Here is a 17,188-nt window from a genome sequence, read left to right as displayed (position 1 = left end):
AATAAAAGAACATGGAAGAAGATTAAAAATGTGAAAATTATGGCTGCTAATTGCTTAGACTACCAGCTGAGAGCAAGAGCATAAGAAAATCAGGGATTTAAGGTTTTTATTGAGTTTCTGGAAGGGACTTTGCTTTTATGGACGCAGATCTCTACTTTTCATCTCAAGCCTGACATTCCCATTCCTGTTAACCCTCCACTTCTTCCCTGTTCTGTCTCCTCTCGCACAGGATCTGTATGTTCCATACTGAGACCTTGCCTTCCTCACGGTGTTCCTCATACTGAGCCCCGCTCGACTGCACACTCAGATGGCCTGAGCGTCTTTCGGCACCTCAGCTCCCAGTCTTACTCTGCCTCACTTCCTAGGGTCCAATTTTCGTGTCTGCCCTGTTCAGCATTTCTTGACAGAAGGTCCTTTAGCAGCCTACCCCATGTTGCAGATTTCCCACTGCATCAAAGGCAAATAGTTTATTTCTCCACCTTGCCTCAAGAAGAGCAAGGAGTTCCATCTCCTTAGAGACAGGATTGCCGTCATTTAACAGTCTCAAGCATCTCAGCAACACAAACAACTTTTAGGACCAATAACAAAGCATTGCAACTCATTGCATTCTGACTACTTAGGATATTTCTTGTCTGTTTTGTGCCAGTGAAATATTGTCATTGCATATAAAAACTTATGGGAATTTAACTACCACACCTTGACAGATTTCTACTGAGTGCGTGTGAAGAGAAATTTTCTAACAGTCCAGTTTTGGACAATTTTCATTGAATAGAAAAAGGAATGTATTAGTTTAGCTTGGGCAAAAGGCAGATATGTTTGGGGCAACTTTATTCTTAGCAAAGTTTTAGAAAATATTAAAACTGAAATAAAATACTTCCTAAACAAACAAACAAACAAAATCAAACCCTGCATCACAAGATGCTATTGTTGCTAAATTAACTACTCAAGGGTTAGGAGATGTGAGGGTGAGGACCTGCTCAAGTGAAAGCAGGTCTGAGTTTTCATCTACTACCCTGTATTTCTGTAGCAGCTCCTGTTCCCTTTAGCAGTGTTTTCCCAGACACAGAGGTATTTGCATGACACTAGAGTTTATTTCTTGCCCTATCTTTCCTCTATTTGCTGCCATTTCCCACTTTCCTCAGCAAATCTGTGTCTGATAGGTTATCTATACATCTAGGGAAGTTTTTCAATCCTTGTTTTGTATTATATTTTTTTATTTCGTAGTACCCCGGAGCCTACCTGTAATGTGCCCCCAAGAACTGTGCAACTGAGGCATGCAGGCAGTTAAAATATTAGTGCAGCGTGGGCTTAATCCAAAAAATTAATTTGATATGATGAGTTTGATATAAACTCTTTGGGTTCATTTCAATCACTTTTTTGTGTAACTGACCATAAATATTAGCAGAAAGCAAATTTTAAGTACACAAATAATGTGATCATTCCCGCTGACTTTCAAAGAGGTATGTTCTAACATCGTAATCTAAAGAAGCCTAATTTATAAAGGACAGGTCATTGCATAGGCTAAAAAGGGAGGGGAGAGAAAACATTGCATGATTGTATTTAGCAGAAACATATATAATATGTAATTGAACGAATCCTACATCCCTTATCATTCAGTTCAAAAAGCCATGTGAGACTCTTGGTTCCAAATATGGTGAATATGTAACTATTCAATACATCTTACCATTGCTATAAACCCCCCTGCAGATTATTTCAGCCAGGTCTGGGGGAAGGGGGGGAAGAAAAAAAGAGAGAGATAAAAAATAGTCTGTTCAAGCTGTCTGGAATCCAGGGAGAATGTATGTGTTTAAGAAAGGAACATGTAATATATATAGTGAACTAGGTTCTTCTATTGCTGTGTATGGTAACTCTTCTTTTTGATTAAACTGAGATATTTTGTTTGGAAAAACAAAGGTCGTAAATAATTCTTCAGACACTATAAATCACCAATTTATAGAATCATAGAATCATAGAATCATTAAGGTTGGAAAAGACCTCTAAGATCATCTAGTCCAACCGTCAGCCCAACACCTCCATGTCTACTCAACCGTGTCCCAAAGTGCCACGTCTACACATTTTTTGAACTCCTACAGGGATGGTGACTCCGCCACCTCTCCGGGCAGCCTGTTCCAATGCTTGACAACCCTTTCAGTAAAGAATTTTTCCTAATATCCAGTCTAAACCTCTCCTGATGCAACTTGAGGCCATTTCCTCTTGTCCTATTGCTAGTTACTTGGGAGAAGAGACTGACACCCACCTCACTAGATTTATATCTGGCTGAGGGTCTGGACTCTCTTTTCTTTACCTTAAGGTCCCAAAACTTTTCGGTTAATAGGCCTTTTGTCTTGGAACTAAGGTGGGCAAAATTATTGTCAACTCCCTGCAAAGGACTTGCCTTGTAAATCAATGTGAAAGCTCTGAGTAGGATAACATTGTTAATACATAAACAAAAAAAAAAGGACACATTGGTGCTACATGTATATTAAGTTGATTTGTTACATGTACCATAAACTCATACCATTTTTAGAGCAGGTTTGAATTTGAAGATAGTCTTCCTTTTTTTATAATATGGATAATGACATTTTGTTTATTGTCTAGAAACACCTTTCCAAAAGTGAAATTCCTCAAATTTACACTTTGAAAAATCTAGGCTATGACATGTGTATGCTTGTAAAATAGAAAAACTGAGTTATAAAAAAAAATAAATTTAAACTCATCTTGGTATCATGTCTATAACTGCCATAGTGATCAATAATATTAACACCTCTGGTTACAGACAGCATAGATCCGTAACGGGATAAACATTGAGTTAATGAGAAAATGCAAACTTTCTAGGTATTTCCGCTTTTTCAATAGCAATTTTCAAGGCTTTTTTTGTGTCAGTAGTAGATATCACATTCACATAATCCTAAGAACAGTAATAATGAGAAGGAGTAACCATTTTTAATAATGCTCCTTTAACACTTCAATTAACATATGCAATAACATAAACATAAGGAAAAAAATCTTGTTATATTATTCAAATTCTGTTTTTTCACTTAACTGATCACCTCTGTTGTCTTAAATAGCTGAATATTAACATATAAAGTGGTTAATTGAAGATATTAATACCATTGAAGGGCATTTTAGAGACAGGTGGCCCCCTACCAAATACAACAACCCACGTTACAAGAATATCTGAGTTTGTTACAAATTTTTTTGCTCTGACCACTGTTTACTACTTTTTTTGGAAGAACTCTACCAGCATTCCCACATAAACTTTTGAATGGCTGCTGTGGAAAAAATAGAGGCTAATAAACAAGCATAAGGGAAATGATACAAATCCTTCTGAAATACAAATTGAGTAAAGGCAGATTTTAATGAACAAATTATGGAATTGATATTATAAATATTTTATGGGAGATTGAATTAAATACTTTGTCTTCAGTGATACTAAGACCATCACATATACCTATCATTATCTGAGAACAGACTTTCTAATTCATGGGGTTTATGACATGTGATGTCAACAACAGTAACGGAAAAATACCTGATGGAATGAATTTCAATATCACAGATATATCGAAAAAAAAAAAATCAAACTGACAGGCTCAGACACATATAGTCTCAGAATCATATAGTCACAAAATTATACACTTTGAAAGTTTTAAGTGTTATGTAAATGCTAATAATTATCATTATTTAATGAAATGGTTACTCCTGCGCTATTACAACTTTGTGTTTTGGGGGGGGTTTTATAGTTTATATTAAAAAGGGTTAAATACCAACTTATTATAATATTGCTTACAATATTTACTTTATCATATTATTTGTATAAGATTAGACTAAATTTTCTCACCATAAAACATGTCTTTTACAGTGCTGATTATCTGTATTGTTAAGACTCCAAAGGAAGCTCATTATTGTTTAGTACTGTACCAGGCAATTCAAAACTCAAAAAAAAACTTCCTAAAGATTTTAATCTTAAAAGAAAAATAAATCAAAATTAAATATACATATAATATCTGCAAACTAGTTGATGTAAAACATGTATTTTTTCTAAAAATATATAGATTTACACAAATAGAAAACAAGAAAGAACTTAAAATCTAATTACATTGTTTTCATTGAACCTTCACATTAGATCTTTGCGATCAATGGAGCCTCATTATCTCATTAACCTTTTGTCTGACTCTCCTTTTAATACAAATATCATTATATTAATTAGTCATTATCAAAGCTACAAGAACTGACCATCATGCCTGTGCTTAGGAAGATTACTGCTTAGAAGTACAGATCTAAACTGTGGAAGAGCTGTTCATTTGACCTTTAATCTCAATGGTTTTAACTCCATTTACCCACAATATGCACGGCAAACGATCTTACTGCTCAAAGGGACTCCCTTCCCCTTTCCCTCACTCCCCAAAAAATCAACATCCAAAATGGTGTTGGAAGGTACCACTCCAGTGCCAGCTTGTGGAACAGCAGCCAGCTGAGCAGAGTAAACATGGACTAGTCAATTTGTTTGGACAACTTTAAATTTATATGAATGATACAGAGCAGCAAAAGTAGTGATTGCCTTTGGCACCATAAAGGTTTACAGTGGTTTCCAGATAAAATATACAATTTCCTGACAGACACTTCATCACCAGAAAAATCTCCAGTTGTCCTCCTTCACCTATCCCAAATTATGTTTCTTGATTTGCTAGTCTTGCAGAAAACCTTCTTCAACTTAAGTGGAGTTTTGCCTCATTGTGTGCTGAACTGAGCCAAACATGAAGAATCTTAGTATTTTAACTGTTGCAACACACCTCTTCAGGATTATTAACACATTGGAATAGGTAGGGAATGTGTTGACAAGAATATAATTTTGTTAATAAATTAGGGTAAACCAGAACACATGAAACAGAAGAGGAGAAAGTTGGTCAAGGACTTTCTAATGTGCCCAACTCACCAATAATTCTGTCTGCAGGAATTAAAACACAAGTAAACTGCACTTCAGTCTTCTCACTAGTTTAGCCAGTATTTGCTACCTGACTTTTTGAATGACAGAAGAGAATTCCTGAAGAAAAATTTGAAGGAGGAAAAGATGTTGATGCCATGTATTAGTGCAGGGATGACACTCTATTTACAAAGTGTTGGGGGGTGGGGGGAGAAATTGGAAAAAAAAAATTAAAAGAGATGACTAAATAGATATTGTAAGCCAGTTTCCTGGAGAAACACAATAGCAGAGACAACATGTCCAGAAAACTGCAAACAAGAAATAAACATCAACGTCATTTAAAGTGTGAAGGATATTAACAACAGAAAGTGGAAAAAAAAGGCTATTAAAAGAAGAATGAATCATATTAAAAGACGGATATTAACAACAGAAAGCGGGAAAAAAAGGCTATTAAAAGAAGAATGAATCATATTAAAAAACAAGTATAATAATCTTGGAAGCTGCATTTGCTGTGATATCGATAGATATGAATATCAGAAAATATTTCAGCATTTTTGGGTAAGAGATGTCAAGAAAAGTCAACTATAATAAGAGTTTATACAACTAACAATTAATAAAACAAAGAATGGTGGCAACAGCAGTGGCCAAGAAACTAGGTCTAGAATATTCTTCAGGAGAAAGTTAGAGTCTGTTAATGCAAAGTAAATCTGGAGGAGAAGATTGAGTTCAAACATGATTCTGGATAGGATTAAGTATCAACATGGAATGACAAATACTGGCAGTTTAATGTGGAAAGGTAGACTTAAGAGTCAAAGATAAATATGAACATTGAAATAACAGGAAAGCATAAGGTCACTCAAAAAAAAAAAAGACATTAAACTTCTCCAGGGATAAAGTACAGTGGGACCCTTGGACCCTTCATCAGCGGAGGAGAACAACTGCTTAAAGTAATTTAGAAAAAAAATTATATATAGGAAAAAGAGCTAGGATAGGGTATTATGGTTCAAGAGAAGGGAAAGGCCTGTCTTCAGGGCACCAGTAACAATTGCAGTTAAGTTTTGTCCAAGTACAGAGTTCAGGAAAGCGGTCCTTAGAACTTGAACAGATGTAGGAAACTGTAAAGATCAAGAGTTCAAATCCAGATGCCTAGAGTTAATCCACTAAAATCATGGGTAGATTTCCAAATAACAAATGTGCATTTAGAAGCCTACATCAATTACAAAACTTTTAGGGTAGTGCATTTTTTAAATCTTGTATTAAATGCAACATTCTTAACACAACAGACCTATGCACTTATTTTTTCCAGTGTGTGCTCCAGAATGACTAAATTAATACTAAAAACTACTTTATCTATATATATATATATATGTATATATAAAAACACTTATGTGTGTATATATATATGTACATATAAGAACACTTATTATTCTGCGGATAATATGCTAAACATCCTCACAGGTGAACAGTTCACAGTGCAGAGCAAGTCCTCTGGACTATCTTTACTGCTTTTAATAATTATTATTCATATAGAAGTAATACATGAAAATTATTATACTTTATTGTTTTGCAAGGTTATTTATAGGAGAAATAAGGAAAAGAAATATAGGAAAAATAAAAGAAAAAAGAAATATTTATAGGAGAAATAAGGAAAAATAATTGCATCTCTTTTTCTGTTAAGCTGTAAAACAATATAGAAAAAGTAAAACAGCAACAATAGATCTGATCAACAAAATCCAAATCCAAGTGTCTTATGATTTGGTAATCAGAACATTTTTCCTTACCATTCACTTGGAGAATATGAGTTTGATAGAGCTTATCATAGCCATCAGCATAGCAGGTGTAATTTCCCATATGAGTTGTGGTAACCTTAGTAATGTACAAGGACCCATCATCTCCAAAATCCTACCAGGAAAGATCAAAAACAAGGTTATCATAATTATGCCTGCATGTCTTCAGTAATTATGCTCGTCATCTTGGCAACAAAGCTGTGATGTAAATATCAAACGTCACAAATATTAAACCAGAATAGTAATCTGAAACTCAAATATTGTATTTGTGAATGGTAGAGTTGTTTGATCTTGTCACATATATTGTCTCTGTAAAAGAAAATACAACTTTTATTTTAACAATTAGTTAAACTCTGCAGAAGTAATATGTTTGGTTTTTTATCTATGATAGTTATTTACAGAAGAAAAGCTATTTAGGATTGGATCTGATCAGACAGAAAAACTCAATCTCTGCACAATTTAACAAGGTAAAGGACATCTTGTGGAAGTGTGGTCATCCTTTGAAATGAGCAGATACAGAGAAAAAAAATCCTCATTTTTCTTCAAGTTTGAAGAAAAATGTTTTTAACTTCATCTTTTTATATATCTTTAATTGGCATATAGGTTCTACTGGATTAGAGTGCAAAATTTGACCCTCATTTCAATTCCCAGTTCAATTCTCAGTTCAATTTCAATTAATACAATATCATTTAAAATTTACAAGTTGTAAACTATGCCAATTATTGTAAAAATGTATGGAACAATTAATAGTCAGTGTTTTATTTTTCCTTGTTATTTTTCATGCCTGCAAGAACCACCCTAAAATAACAGTCCTAGTTCAATCTAGCTTCTTCCAGTCTATGACTCATAGATTCTAAATCTTTTTATTGTTATATATGCAGTGTATTTACATAAAACAGTGATTAAATTTTTTAAGCAAAGAATATAAAGTAGAAATGTAGAACTATGGAAAATGTCTTTCAGTCTAGTAGATAATTTCTGCTGTAAAATATTTAATTCAGAAATTAAAGTGTATAAACTAATATGAAAAACATGTAAAACACAGTCATTGTTTCATACTAGGAAAAAGTATACTGGATCTCCTATGGTATGTAGGTCAGCCCCTGTTCCTGACGGGAACCCATGCTCTATAATTGTATGCCCAGTGTTAATGTAGTCTATCATAAACTCAGACACCTTTCTTGTGTATTAAAAAGCTGTTTCAAAGCTTCTCAGTATTCTTATGTATACAATACAGCTTTCTTTTAATTTTTATCCTAAACTTATTCATGGTCAGCTTATAGCCATTTTATACTCCTTAACATAAACAGCCTCTACAATAGACTTTAAAATCTTTAAATAATTTAAAATATACTCTCCTTGTGATTAACCACAGGATATGGTACTATTAAATACACACATACACTCATTATAATTATATGCAACACAAATATTCACATACACACAGGCTTACGCATAGAGCCCACAGTATCCAGCAGGTGTTCGATTCATTAGAAAAGGGATAATCGCCAAGCTACAATATCTACATGTCTCATTAGATTCAGTGATTCATTACAGAAGCACTACTTTTGTAAACTGATTTCAGGGATCTGGTATTCCTGAAGGCAAGTGTTACTGGTAAAGACCACAGAAAAGACAACTTTCAGTACATCAGCCTCTTCCATTTCTGTTTTCACCAGGTCCTGTGCCTCACTCAGCAGCAGGCCCATATTTTCTCTAGTCTTCCTTTTCCTGCTGATATAGCCCTGCAGCCCTGTAGAAGCCTTTCTTGCTGTTCTTCATGTCCTTCACAAGATTCAGGTCCAGGTGGGCTTTGGCTTTCCTAATGCTTCACATTCAAATAGTGTCTCCATGTTCTTCCTGGGTCACCTGTCCTTGCTCTGTCAGGAGCTCCTTGTTCATTAATACATGCCTCTGGATGCCTTTGATTTCCTGTTCATTGTGACGGACCATTCTTGAGCATAGAAGATGTGATCCTTGAAAATCATCCAGCTCTCTTAGACCCCTTTTCTTTCAAGCATGGTCTCCTATGGGATTCTTCCAAGCACATCCTTGAACAGGCTGAAGTCTGCTCTCCTGAAGTCCAGGGCTGTGCTCCTGCTTTTTGCCTTGCTGCCTCCTCTTAGGCTCCTCGACTCTACCATCTCATGGTCACTGCAGCCAAGGTTGCCCTGACCTTTAAGTTCCCAACCAGTTCTTCCTTATTTGTAAGCATGAGGTCCAGTAGAGCATTTCCTTTCACTGGCTCCTCTACCGTCTGTGTTGACATCATGACTATCTAAGATATCACACTCAAACTAGAGGTAAACATTAAGGCATTATAAAAATGTTCTCCCAGTCCAACTAAATTGTATACTTCTCTAGGGAGTAATCAAAATCTGCTGATGTTAGAGCAAAAGGAACTACTACTGCTCAAGGTGAACAGCCACTGCATTGCTTAGGTTTTAATCAACTACTTACGTGATTACATGACAAAAAGACATGTTAATGTTGAACCCTGTAACAGAGAACACAGTACTATTGGCTAACTCATGTCTGAATTGCCAATTTTCAGAACTCTTCAAGTTAATCATACTTTAGAGTCTGGCTAAATGTACTGTTTAAGAAAAAAACAAGAGCATCTATACAAGTGACACAAGAACTTTTATAAACACATGTAGTCAGACTAGTGAAATCTCCTGTGATACTGCCACATGCTGTACTTTCCCTTTTCATAGTTCAGACTCAGGCATCTTTCTTTTCTCCTTTTCCATCTTTAAGCTCAAAATTTTACAGGATCTGGATAGGAGGAAACATCTGGATTACTAACATTATATCTGCAAATAACAGTATAAAGCTCTGAAAGTAAATTCTTCTATTCTACTTGTCAATGATAGAATAGGATATGAGCTCTGGACATCACTGAAACTTTCTCCTTGGTTCTCCTTTGTGACCAAATCTGTCTGTAACTGACTGTGACAAGGAGAAAAAAAAAAAAAAAAAAGAAAGAGTCATAGTTCAGTGAAGGTGGCTGTCCAATAGTCAAAGGAGAGAAAAAACAGTCCCCTCGAATTTAGCACAGAGTTTTCCCTGGGTTCAGTTTATCCTTTTTGCCTAATGTATGCTTTCTTTGTTATCAATGAAAGAGAGAGAAAAAAAAAAGGCATTTAAAAAGGTGTTTAAATATGCATCATACCATTAAACCAAAACATTTTTAGAAACACCTCTTTCTTTATATCATATAATATCCCTACTAGTGCCGTCCTACCAGTCTGGGATGCATTCCATAGTCCATTTGAACCAAGGTCACCGATTTAAATGTGGATAATAGCCAGAGATCACTGGAGCAGAATTTTTGCAGCAAAGAGACTGAAGCTGCAGTTATATGAAGTATTATAGTTGGATACATCATCTTGCGTTTAAGCAAGAACATGTAATTTAAGAAATTATTTGCTGAAATTGCCTTAAGCCTTTATATATACATTCTGCAACTGTCCCAGAACTACTGTAATGTCTGTGGAGCTCAAAGGACTGTCTCCCTGTATCAAGGGGAGGAAATATTCTACATTAACTCAGAGATGCTGTTTCTCTTATGCTCTTCAGTTAAACTTTGCCTCCAGTTTATTTAAAAAGCAAGGCAATGTTTAGGTCCTCAGTATCACACCAGTGATAAGCAGCAGATCTTTGCTTTCCTCCATTGTTTTGTGAAAATTAATGAGGTCCAGTAGCGCATTTCCTTGTGGTCTACTTGTGTATATTCCATTTCATATTGAGTAGCAGTTGGCAAGGAAAAAGTACCACAAGAATACCAAAGTGTTCAGGTAACATAGAGTGATGAATGCTTGCATACTGATCATGTTTTTAGCTATACATGTGACATTATTGCCTGAATGTGTGAATCAGTCTGCAAAACCATTTACCATTGCTCCATAGAAAGTTACTGCTGAAGAAATACATTTTTTTAAATCTTGAGAGGGAACCTACAAGGAGATTTACTTAGGAGATAGCTCATGTTTATCAAATCTGTTCTTTAAAAAAACTCTAAGGAAGAGGTTCTACACTTACCTAGCTTCCTTATTATGAAATCTAAATTTATGTTGCTGTAATTTAATTCCATTATGTATTGCTCTACCTACAAAGCAATTGGAGAAAAACTTTTGGTAGCTTTTTCTTTTTTGATTACAATGAAACTCACATTTAGCCTGTTATCCACTATAACTTCCAGATGTTTGATTTAACCAATTGTTTTAGATTGTATGCTGATACAAGGGATCATTTTAAGCTGATTTTCCCAAATGGAAAACATGGCCTTTTTCCTTGCTGAATGACTTCCTATACTTTTCCAGCTATTTCTTTAATTTGCTCTTATTAGTCTAAATTAGAGCTACCTTCAAACACAGTTGCAGCCCTTCATAAATTGGTCTAGATAACATTTACTGAGCTTACAAAGGTGTAAAAATCTGTACTAAAATCAAGAAATAGGATACCTGTGCTATTTCCTCTATCCAGAAGGCCTGTCACTATACTGTAGAAGAAAATCTGACTTAGATTGACCCACATAAAGATTAATATAGAAAAATAGCAAGGCTCACCTGTACTAAAAAGCTGTACTAAAAAGTTTTTGTTATCTTTTACACCACTGAAAAGATAATGAGAATTTTTGAGAGGTGCAGACTGTGAGCATCAGTGACGACAACAGGCAGTTGAGTGAATTTGAACATGCCAATCAAGACTTGAATATTCTCTACTCAATCCTATAACTTGATAGTGCCAGGGGAGAGACCAGGTCTCCCAAGGGAGACATTTGGGGGACCCCACACCCCAGCCTCAGGACTGCACATCACCCAGATGGACCTGCTATGCTGACCTGCCCAACCTCTGGACTGAGCCACCTCCCATGCCATAGGATAGGGAGGCCACGTAATGAGCTCCCACACTCACCCACCCCACTCCAGCTTCTCTCCTGGACTGCACCGTTTCTCCCGTGGAACAGGGAAGTTGCATAATTTGTGAAACCACATGTACCCATGATTAAAGTGTTTTGGTATCCAAGCCCATTTAACCTCTATGCTGTCAGTTTGGTCCTAAAAGGCAACATCCCAGCAGAAAACAGTTTGGTTCCTTTGTGCCTTTATACTTATAGAAGTCTTATATACATCTTATTAAAATCAACTCAATCTTTGTTTCTTCACAAACTTTGTAACCTTCTCTGTAAATTCCTCAAATTCACAGAACAGTCTATCAAAAGCTTTTAAAAACAGAAAGCACAGCTATATCTCACTCAGGGAGTCTGTAAGCTGCACAGTAAAAGAACTTTGATAAAAAATATTACTATGTGCTGCCTTATTCTTACATTCTATCCTTTGAATGTTATCAATGACAAAATACTGGGCTAGATAAACCTCTGGTCCATTATGACCATTCTTACATTCTTCCATGATCTCACCTACTACTTTCCCAATTTATTGGGATTTTTTTTTTCAGTCCCCACTGCATTACTTTCCAGCTTTTCTTCTTTCCCAGAGAACATAAACTCAATGATTTTATGCTCATATGTCACTCAAGCTGCCTTTCACTATAACATCTTCAGTCTTTTTGTAGAATTAAATTTAAACATGAAAATTGAAATCTAGATGAACTTCCCTTTAATTTTTCAGTTTTCTTTCCCTAAACATACTCAAAATATTTATTCAGAAAATATATTTCTCACTGTATTTCTTCATCCAAAGGTGTTTGGGCAACTAAACTTCACATGGCACAGCTCTGTGCTTCAGATGATTCTGCTAGTTGCTCATTAAGAGAAGAAAATAGCCCACCTAAAAATTAACCCACCTAGTAAGACTGTCAATAACTTGCCTTTCTTAAGATAACTATAGCTTTCTGTATTAGCACTTCAGTTACACAGACAATATTTCTACCAAGCCTTCAATATGCCATTATGTAAGTTACTACTACAAACATCAAAAAATAACCCCCTTTAATGCTTAGTTTTTAACTTTGAGTATGAGAACCAATAGAACTGGATTTCCTTTCAAAAAAAACCCACTTGAATAACTCCAGCAATCTTCCTAGTTGGATATTTTTTATCTTTATCTCTTTCTAAAGTGTATGAAGCAGTAGTTCAATTAACTTTTTCCCCCTTACTAGCTAAACACATGTTTTCAAAGTGTTGCTCTTCCAGTTATTAGTGGAAGAAAGAACAGCTCTTCAAAAGAGCCACAATAGAGGTACTTACACTTTATCTAGCAAATGGCTAATATTATTGCTGTCTAAAATTTTTTGCCTAATCTCTGCCAAGGTATTTGTGAACAAAATAGGACATAGGATGGAGTGTATTAACATTTAGCTGCTACAGTGCAGTCTGGAGACTAGTTTAATTTAACATTCCTTATGCTAAGTTGTTAGATATTGCTTTGAAGCACACTTACCTGTTCCAGGCCTTTGACTGATTCACTGTAGTGTCATGATATCTTTAGGTACCATAGCTATCTTCTAAGTAAACGGATGTCTGTGTTATGGTTTCTCCCTTCTTTTCCATAGAAACCATGGATAAAACATCCCTGTGGCTATTTTACTCAGAGACATCAGTATTTCAATAGGATTCCCGCATGACATTGTCATTTCATCACTCAGAGTTTGGGTCTTATGCATGGCTTTGTTGTTGTTTGTTGTTGTTGTTTTTTGTTTTGTTGTTTGGGGTTTTTCGTCCCTAGCTTATTGTTATACCGAGTTCAATGTTTGTTTTGTTAATTAAAGCAAACAATTCAATACAAAAAGAACCAAATGTTGTAAGCAGCATCTGGAAAGGGATGGTAAAGTATAGATAGAGTTCTTTGACACTGAACGTTGACATATTTAGTGGTTTATAGAATAACTCACAAGCTAAGTCACTGACAAAAAACTGCATCCATACAGACACACACAAGCGTCATTGAACCAGAGCCTTCAAATATCAACAGCAATACATACAGAAAAGGGGTTTTTTACCTTTTGAAAAAATATTTGATGACCTTAAAAACACTGCTACAAGCTCAATTTTTGTTAAATAGACTACCGTTCAAATAGAAATGGCATGGTACTTATACAATTAAATCAAGAAACTAATTATTTTTGTCATGCATAAAAAAGATAGAGTTGAACAATTATTTTAACAATGATTCCACTGCAATACTGTTCTGTGGAAGGACTTGACATTTAAGAATCATGATACATGTCACGAATAACGAGTAAAGGAATATGGAAAGAAAACACTCATTTGACAATGAATCTTTGCTTAGTTGTCTTAGTGTTAATACAACAGAAACCTAAAGGTGATTTCTGTTTATAAATCAATAATTATTTCCTTCAGTTTTATAACTTGCTTTCATATGCTAATGCTTTGCCTGTGAGAGAGTCTATGATCATTTGCCTGCACTTCTTCATTGACAGCTCTAGAAAGACTGTTGCCAGCTCTCCCCACAGGAGAATGTATCATGAAACAGACTGCTTGAATTTCTTCATCATCACAGAGACTAGGATTTGTTGTGTTTTGTTTTGTGGGGTTTTTTTAAACCACAGTTAATTTATTGTCGATATATTGCTCTCATAAATAACATTTTTTTTTTTTGCTTTGTATAAAAACTTTCTGTATTCCAAATCTTGAGTATTCTCTCATCTAGAGATCACAACCTTCCCCCCAAAATGAAAAATATGTCTTTATTTTCCTTTTCACTCATTCCATCCCCACTGTTCCCTGCCCAAATCTCACTTGCAACACATAACTGAGAATTCAGTTCAGAGAATTTAAGAAGTCAAAAAAGTTGAATTAGGAATGCAGTGTAGATTTAGGTGATCTGAAGCCATTATATCCAAAATTGACAGAAGACTTTTTAAATTTTTTTTAAATCAGAAAACATGATTGTTCTAGAAAAGAAGGCCTAACTCCCTCACAAAATAACTTTTGATCTAGTGCTTAGAGTCCCAAGTAACATATAGGTATACCATAGTTAAATCATTAATGTACATAATACAAACTAGTGCTTGGTACCTGGGTCTTCTGCATTCGGAGTGATCCAAGGGTTCATCTTGAACTCAAAAAATAGGAAATATTTTTTTTCTGGTTTTTATGTGGGGTTTTTTTTGTTTGTTTGTTTTTGTTGTTTGGTTTTGTTTTTTTTTTTTTTAATCTTGTGCTTTTTTAGGCCTAGATGATAACTTTCTGAACAGCATTTTAGCCTCAGCTTTTTACACTGAGATCCAAACATTCTATAAAACTGCACATACTGTATTTAAAAGATCTATGAAGTGGTTAAGAATCTTCTTTTGAAATTTCCCCTCTGTAAGCTCTGGTAGCTGATGAATTCTGTTTTTCCTGGAACACCAGCAAGCACCAGTACCTCAACATTGGTACATAGTAAAAAGTCATTTTTGTGCAGTTTACACTTACATACTTTCACAGTACTGATTTTATGGGGCCTGTTTTATGTAGGTCAGAAGAAACAATTAATAGAATCTTCTTATGGCCTTAAAATTTTCAGCTACTAAAGAACTTCAAAGTATTACTCTTAACTCCCAAACTCCACACTTTGGGGAAAGGGAAAGGGAAAGGAAAAGGAAGAAGAAGAAGAAGAAGAAAAAGAAGAAGAAGAGAAAAAGAAGAAGAAGAGAAAAAGATAACAAGGACAATAAGAAAAGAATACAGCAATGAGGACATGAGAACTGGAGATGTGAATTCTTAGTTGTGTTATCCTCGGACAGAAAAAAAATAGCTTACTGGGTCCTTAATAAATGGAATTAGCAAGCACCAAATATTTTTAATTAATATCTTTTTGATTACATATGAAATCTGTATTTCTATTTGCAGTCTTTGACAAACCTAAAACAAAGAAAATTATACTGGTTGGTATATTTTTTACTGACAGTTACTACACTAGGTCAGTGACAATGACAACAGAATTTGGGTGGGGATTTTCCCCTCCTCCTTTCTAAAGAGAAATCCTGATTTTCTTATGGGAAAAGGAAAAAAAAAAAAAAATCTGTCTCTGAACTGATCAGGAAAATAATTTGCACCTGAGAACTAAAATTTTGCATTGGTCTGCTATGGAAAAGCTGCATCAGTAATTGCAGCCATCTAGGTATTTTCAAAACAACAGTTGTTTGCTTGTAAAACACAGCTAGTACACATAGTCCCTTTCTTTTCCTATACATTCCTCCATGCTTTCTGCATTTGATTTCAATCGACTCATGGAAGTACCAGTAATAATAATGTTGCATTTTTGTTAATATTTTACTTATTTATTTTTCAGTATCTGTAACTTACTTTATTACAAGGACACAGAGAGTAGATAACCTTTTGTGGGTTAAATTGAAACATTTTTAAAAGTAATTATTGATGTATGCTTGGTTTGCTAGATAAATTCAGCTCAGGCTTTCCATGCTAATGTCAATTTTACAACTCCTACTTTCCAAGTAATCAGTTTCTCTGTTCATGTTGGCAGAGCAATGGAACTTTGCAGTTTGCTATTGCATGTCAGGAAGAAATTAAATTCTATAAAGAAATCTGAGAACAATTTCATTTGGCACAAATCCAAGATTTTTTAAGTTTTCCTTCTAGCTCAAGAGGGAAAACAAACCCTAAATTTCCTAAGCACAGATTTTGCATACCGTCTCTCTATCTCATATTTTACAGCTGCAATAAGAACAAATCATTAATCTAGTGTAAATCCACTGGTTGAAGAACCAGCCTCACAGAAAATTGTAAATCAAGTCAAAGCTTAAAGAAAGAAAGAACACAGTGTAATATAGTAAGTAGTAGTATAGTATATACAGTAGAAAGTGGCAGGATCTTAAAAGAAACTCTATTCTGAAGAATGTAACACCAAGAGAACAGTTTGTGGTTACTAATGCAGGCTAACTTTAGTCAAGGGAAATTAATCTTCCTAAGCTTCTTTTACAGTCAGATGAGAAAGCTAAAGGTAGGAAAATCCTTTCATGGGACAGTTCAGTGGATTTGGTTTTGCTCATTGCTTTGAGTTATTGTCTACCTCTCTCTGCTGACCATGGAAACAAACTTCCTACCTACAATTAGACATTGTATTTCATTGGTCCCTCTGTTTCTTGACACTGGGGAGTCTGGAAAAAAGGATTAATCTTTACAAGGGTATTTTTCAGCACAGCAAGGTAGCCTTGTTAGCATCACTCTACTGCCAATGGGGAAAAAGGTGATCAACCACTGAGTAATTCAGAACACCTAAGTAAATCTCAGAATTTGAGGAAGTCTTCATGCATCTCTTCCTAAGTTTGTCTTACAAATGGTCAATGCAGAGATCACCCTCTGTTATGTCTTCCTAAAATAAGACTTTGTAATGCATGAGCCCTGACCACTAGTTGAATTGAACAGGATTTGTCTGTATTTAGCAAATCTGAGAAAAATATTATCTCTCTGACTATAAATGAATAGGATAACACTGTACCTACTTAAAAAGTAGAGATGTATGATTTTTCCTTTATTCTCTTGGATACA

The 17,188-nt window shown here is 35.0% G+C and overlaps 1 protein-coding gene across 3 annotated transcripts in view; it reads right to left on the bottom strand.

Moving 5' to 3' along the window:
* Positions 1–17,188, bottom strand: part of FSTL5 (follistatin like 5) — a 311,987-nt gene that overhangs the window by 69,567 nt on the left and 225,232 nt on the right. For all 3 annotated transcript variants that reach the window (XM_072862012.1, XM_072862015.1, XM_072862014.1), the window contains exon 7: positions 6,703–6,823. In XM_072862012.1, coding sequence (XP_072718113.1) covers positions 6,703–6,823 — 121 coding nt within the window. The remainder of the gene's footprint in view (positions 1–6,702; positions 6,824–17,188) is intronic.

The sequence above is a fragment of the Ciconia boyciana genome, chromosome 5 (genome assembly GCF_034638445.1).
Source record: "Ciconia boyciana chromosome 5, ASM3463844v1, whole genome shotgun sequence".
Classification (NCBI taxonomy): Eukaryota; Metazoa; Chordata; class Aves; order Ciconiiformes; family Ciconiidae; genus Ciconia; species Ciconia boyciana.
The sequence above is the reverse complement of the archived record's forward strand: the minus strand, read 5'-3'. Positions and strand labels throughout refer to the sequence as shown.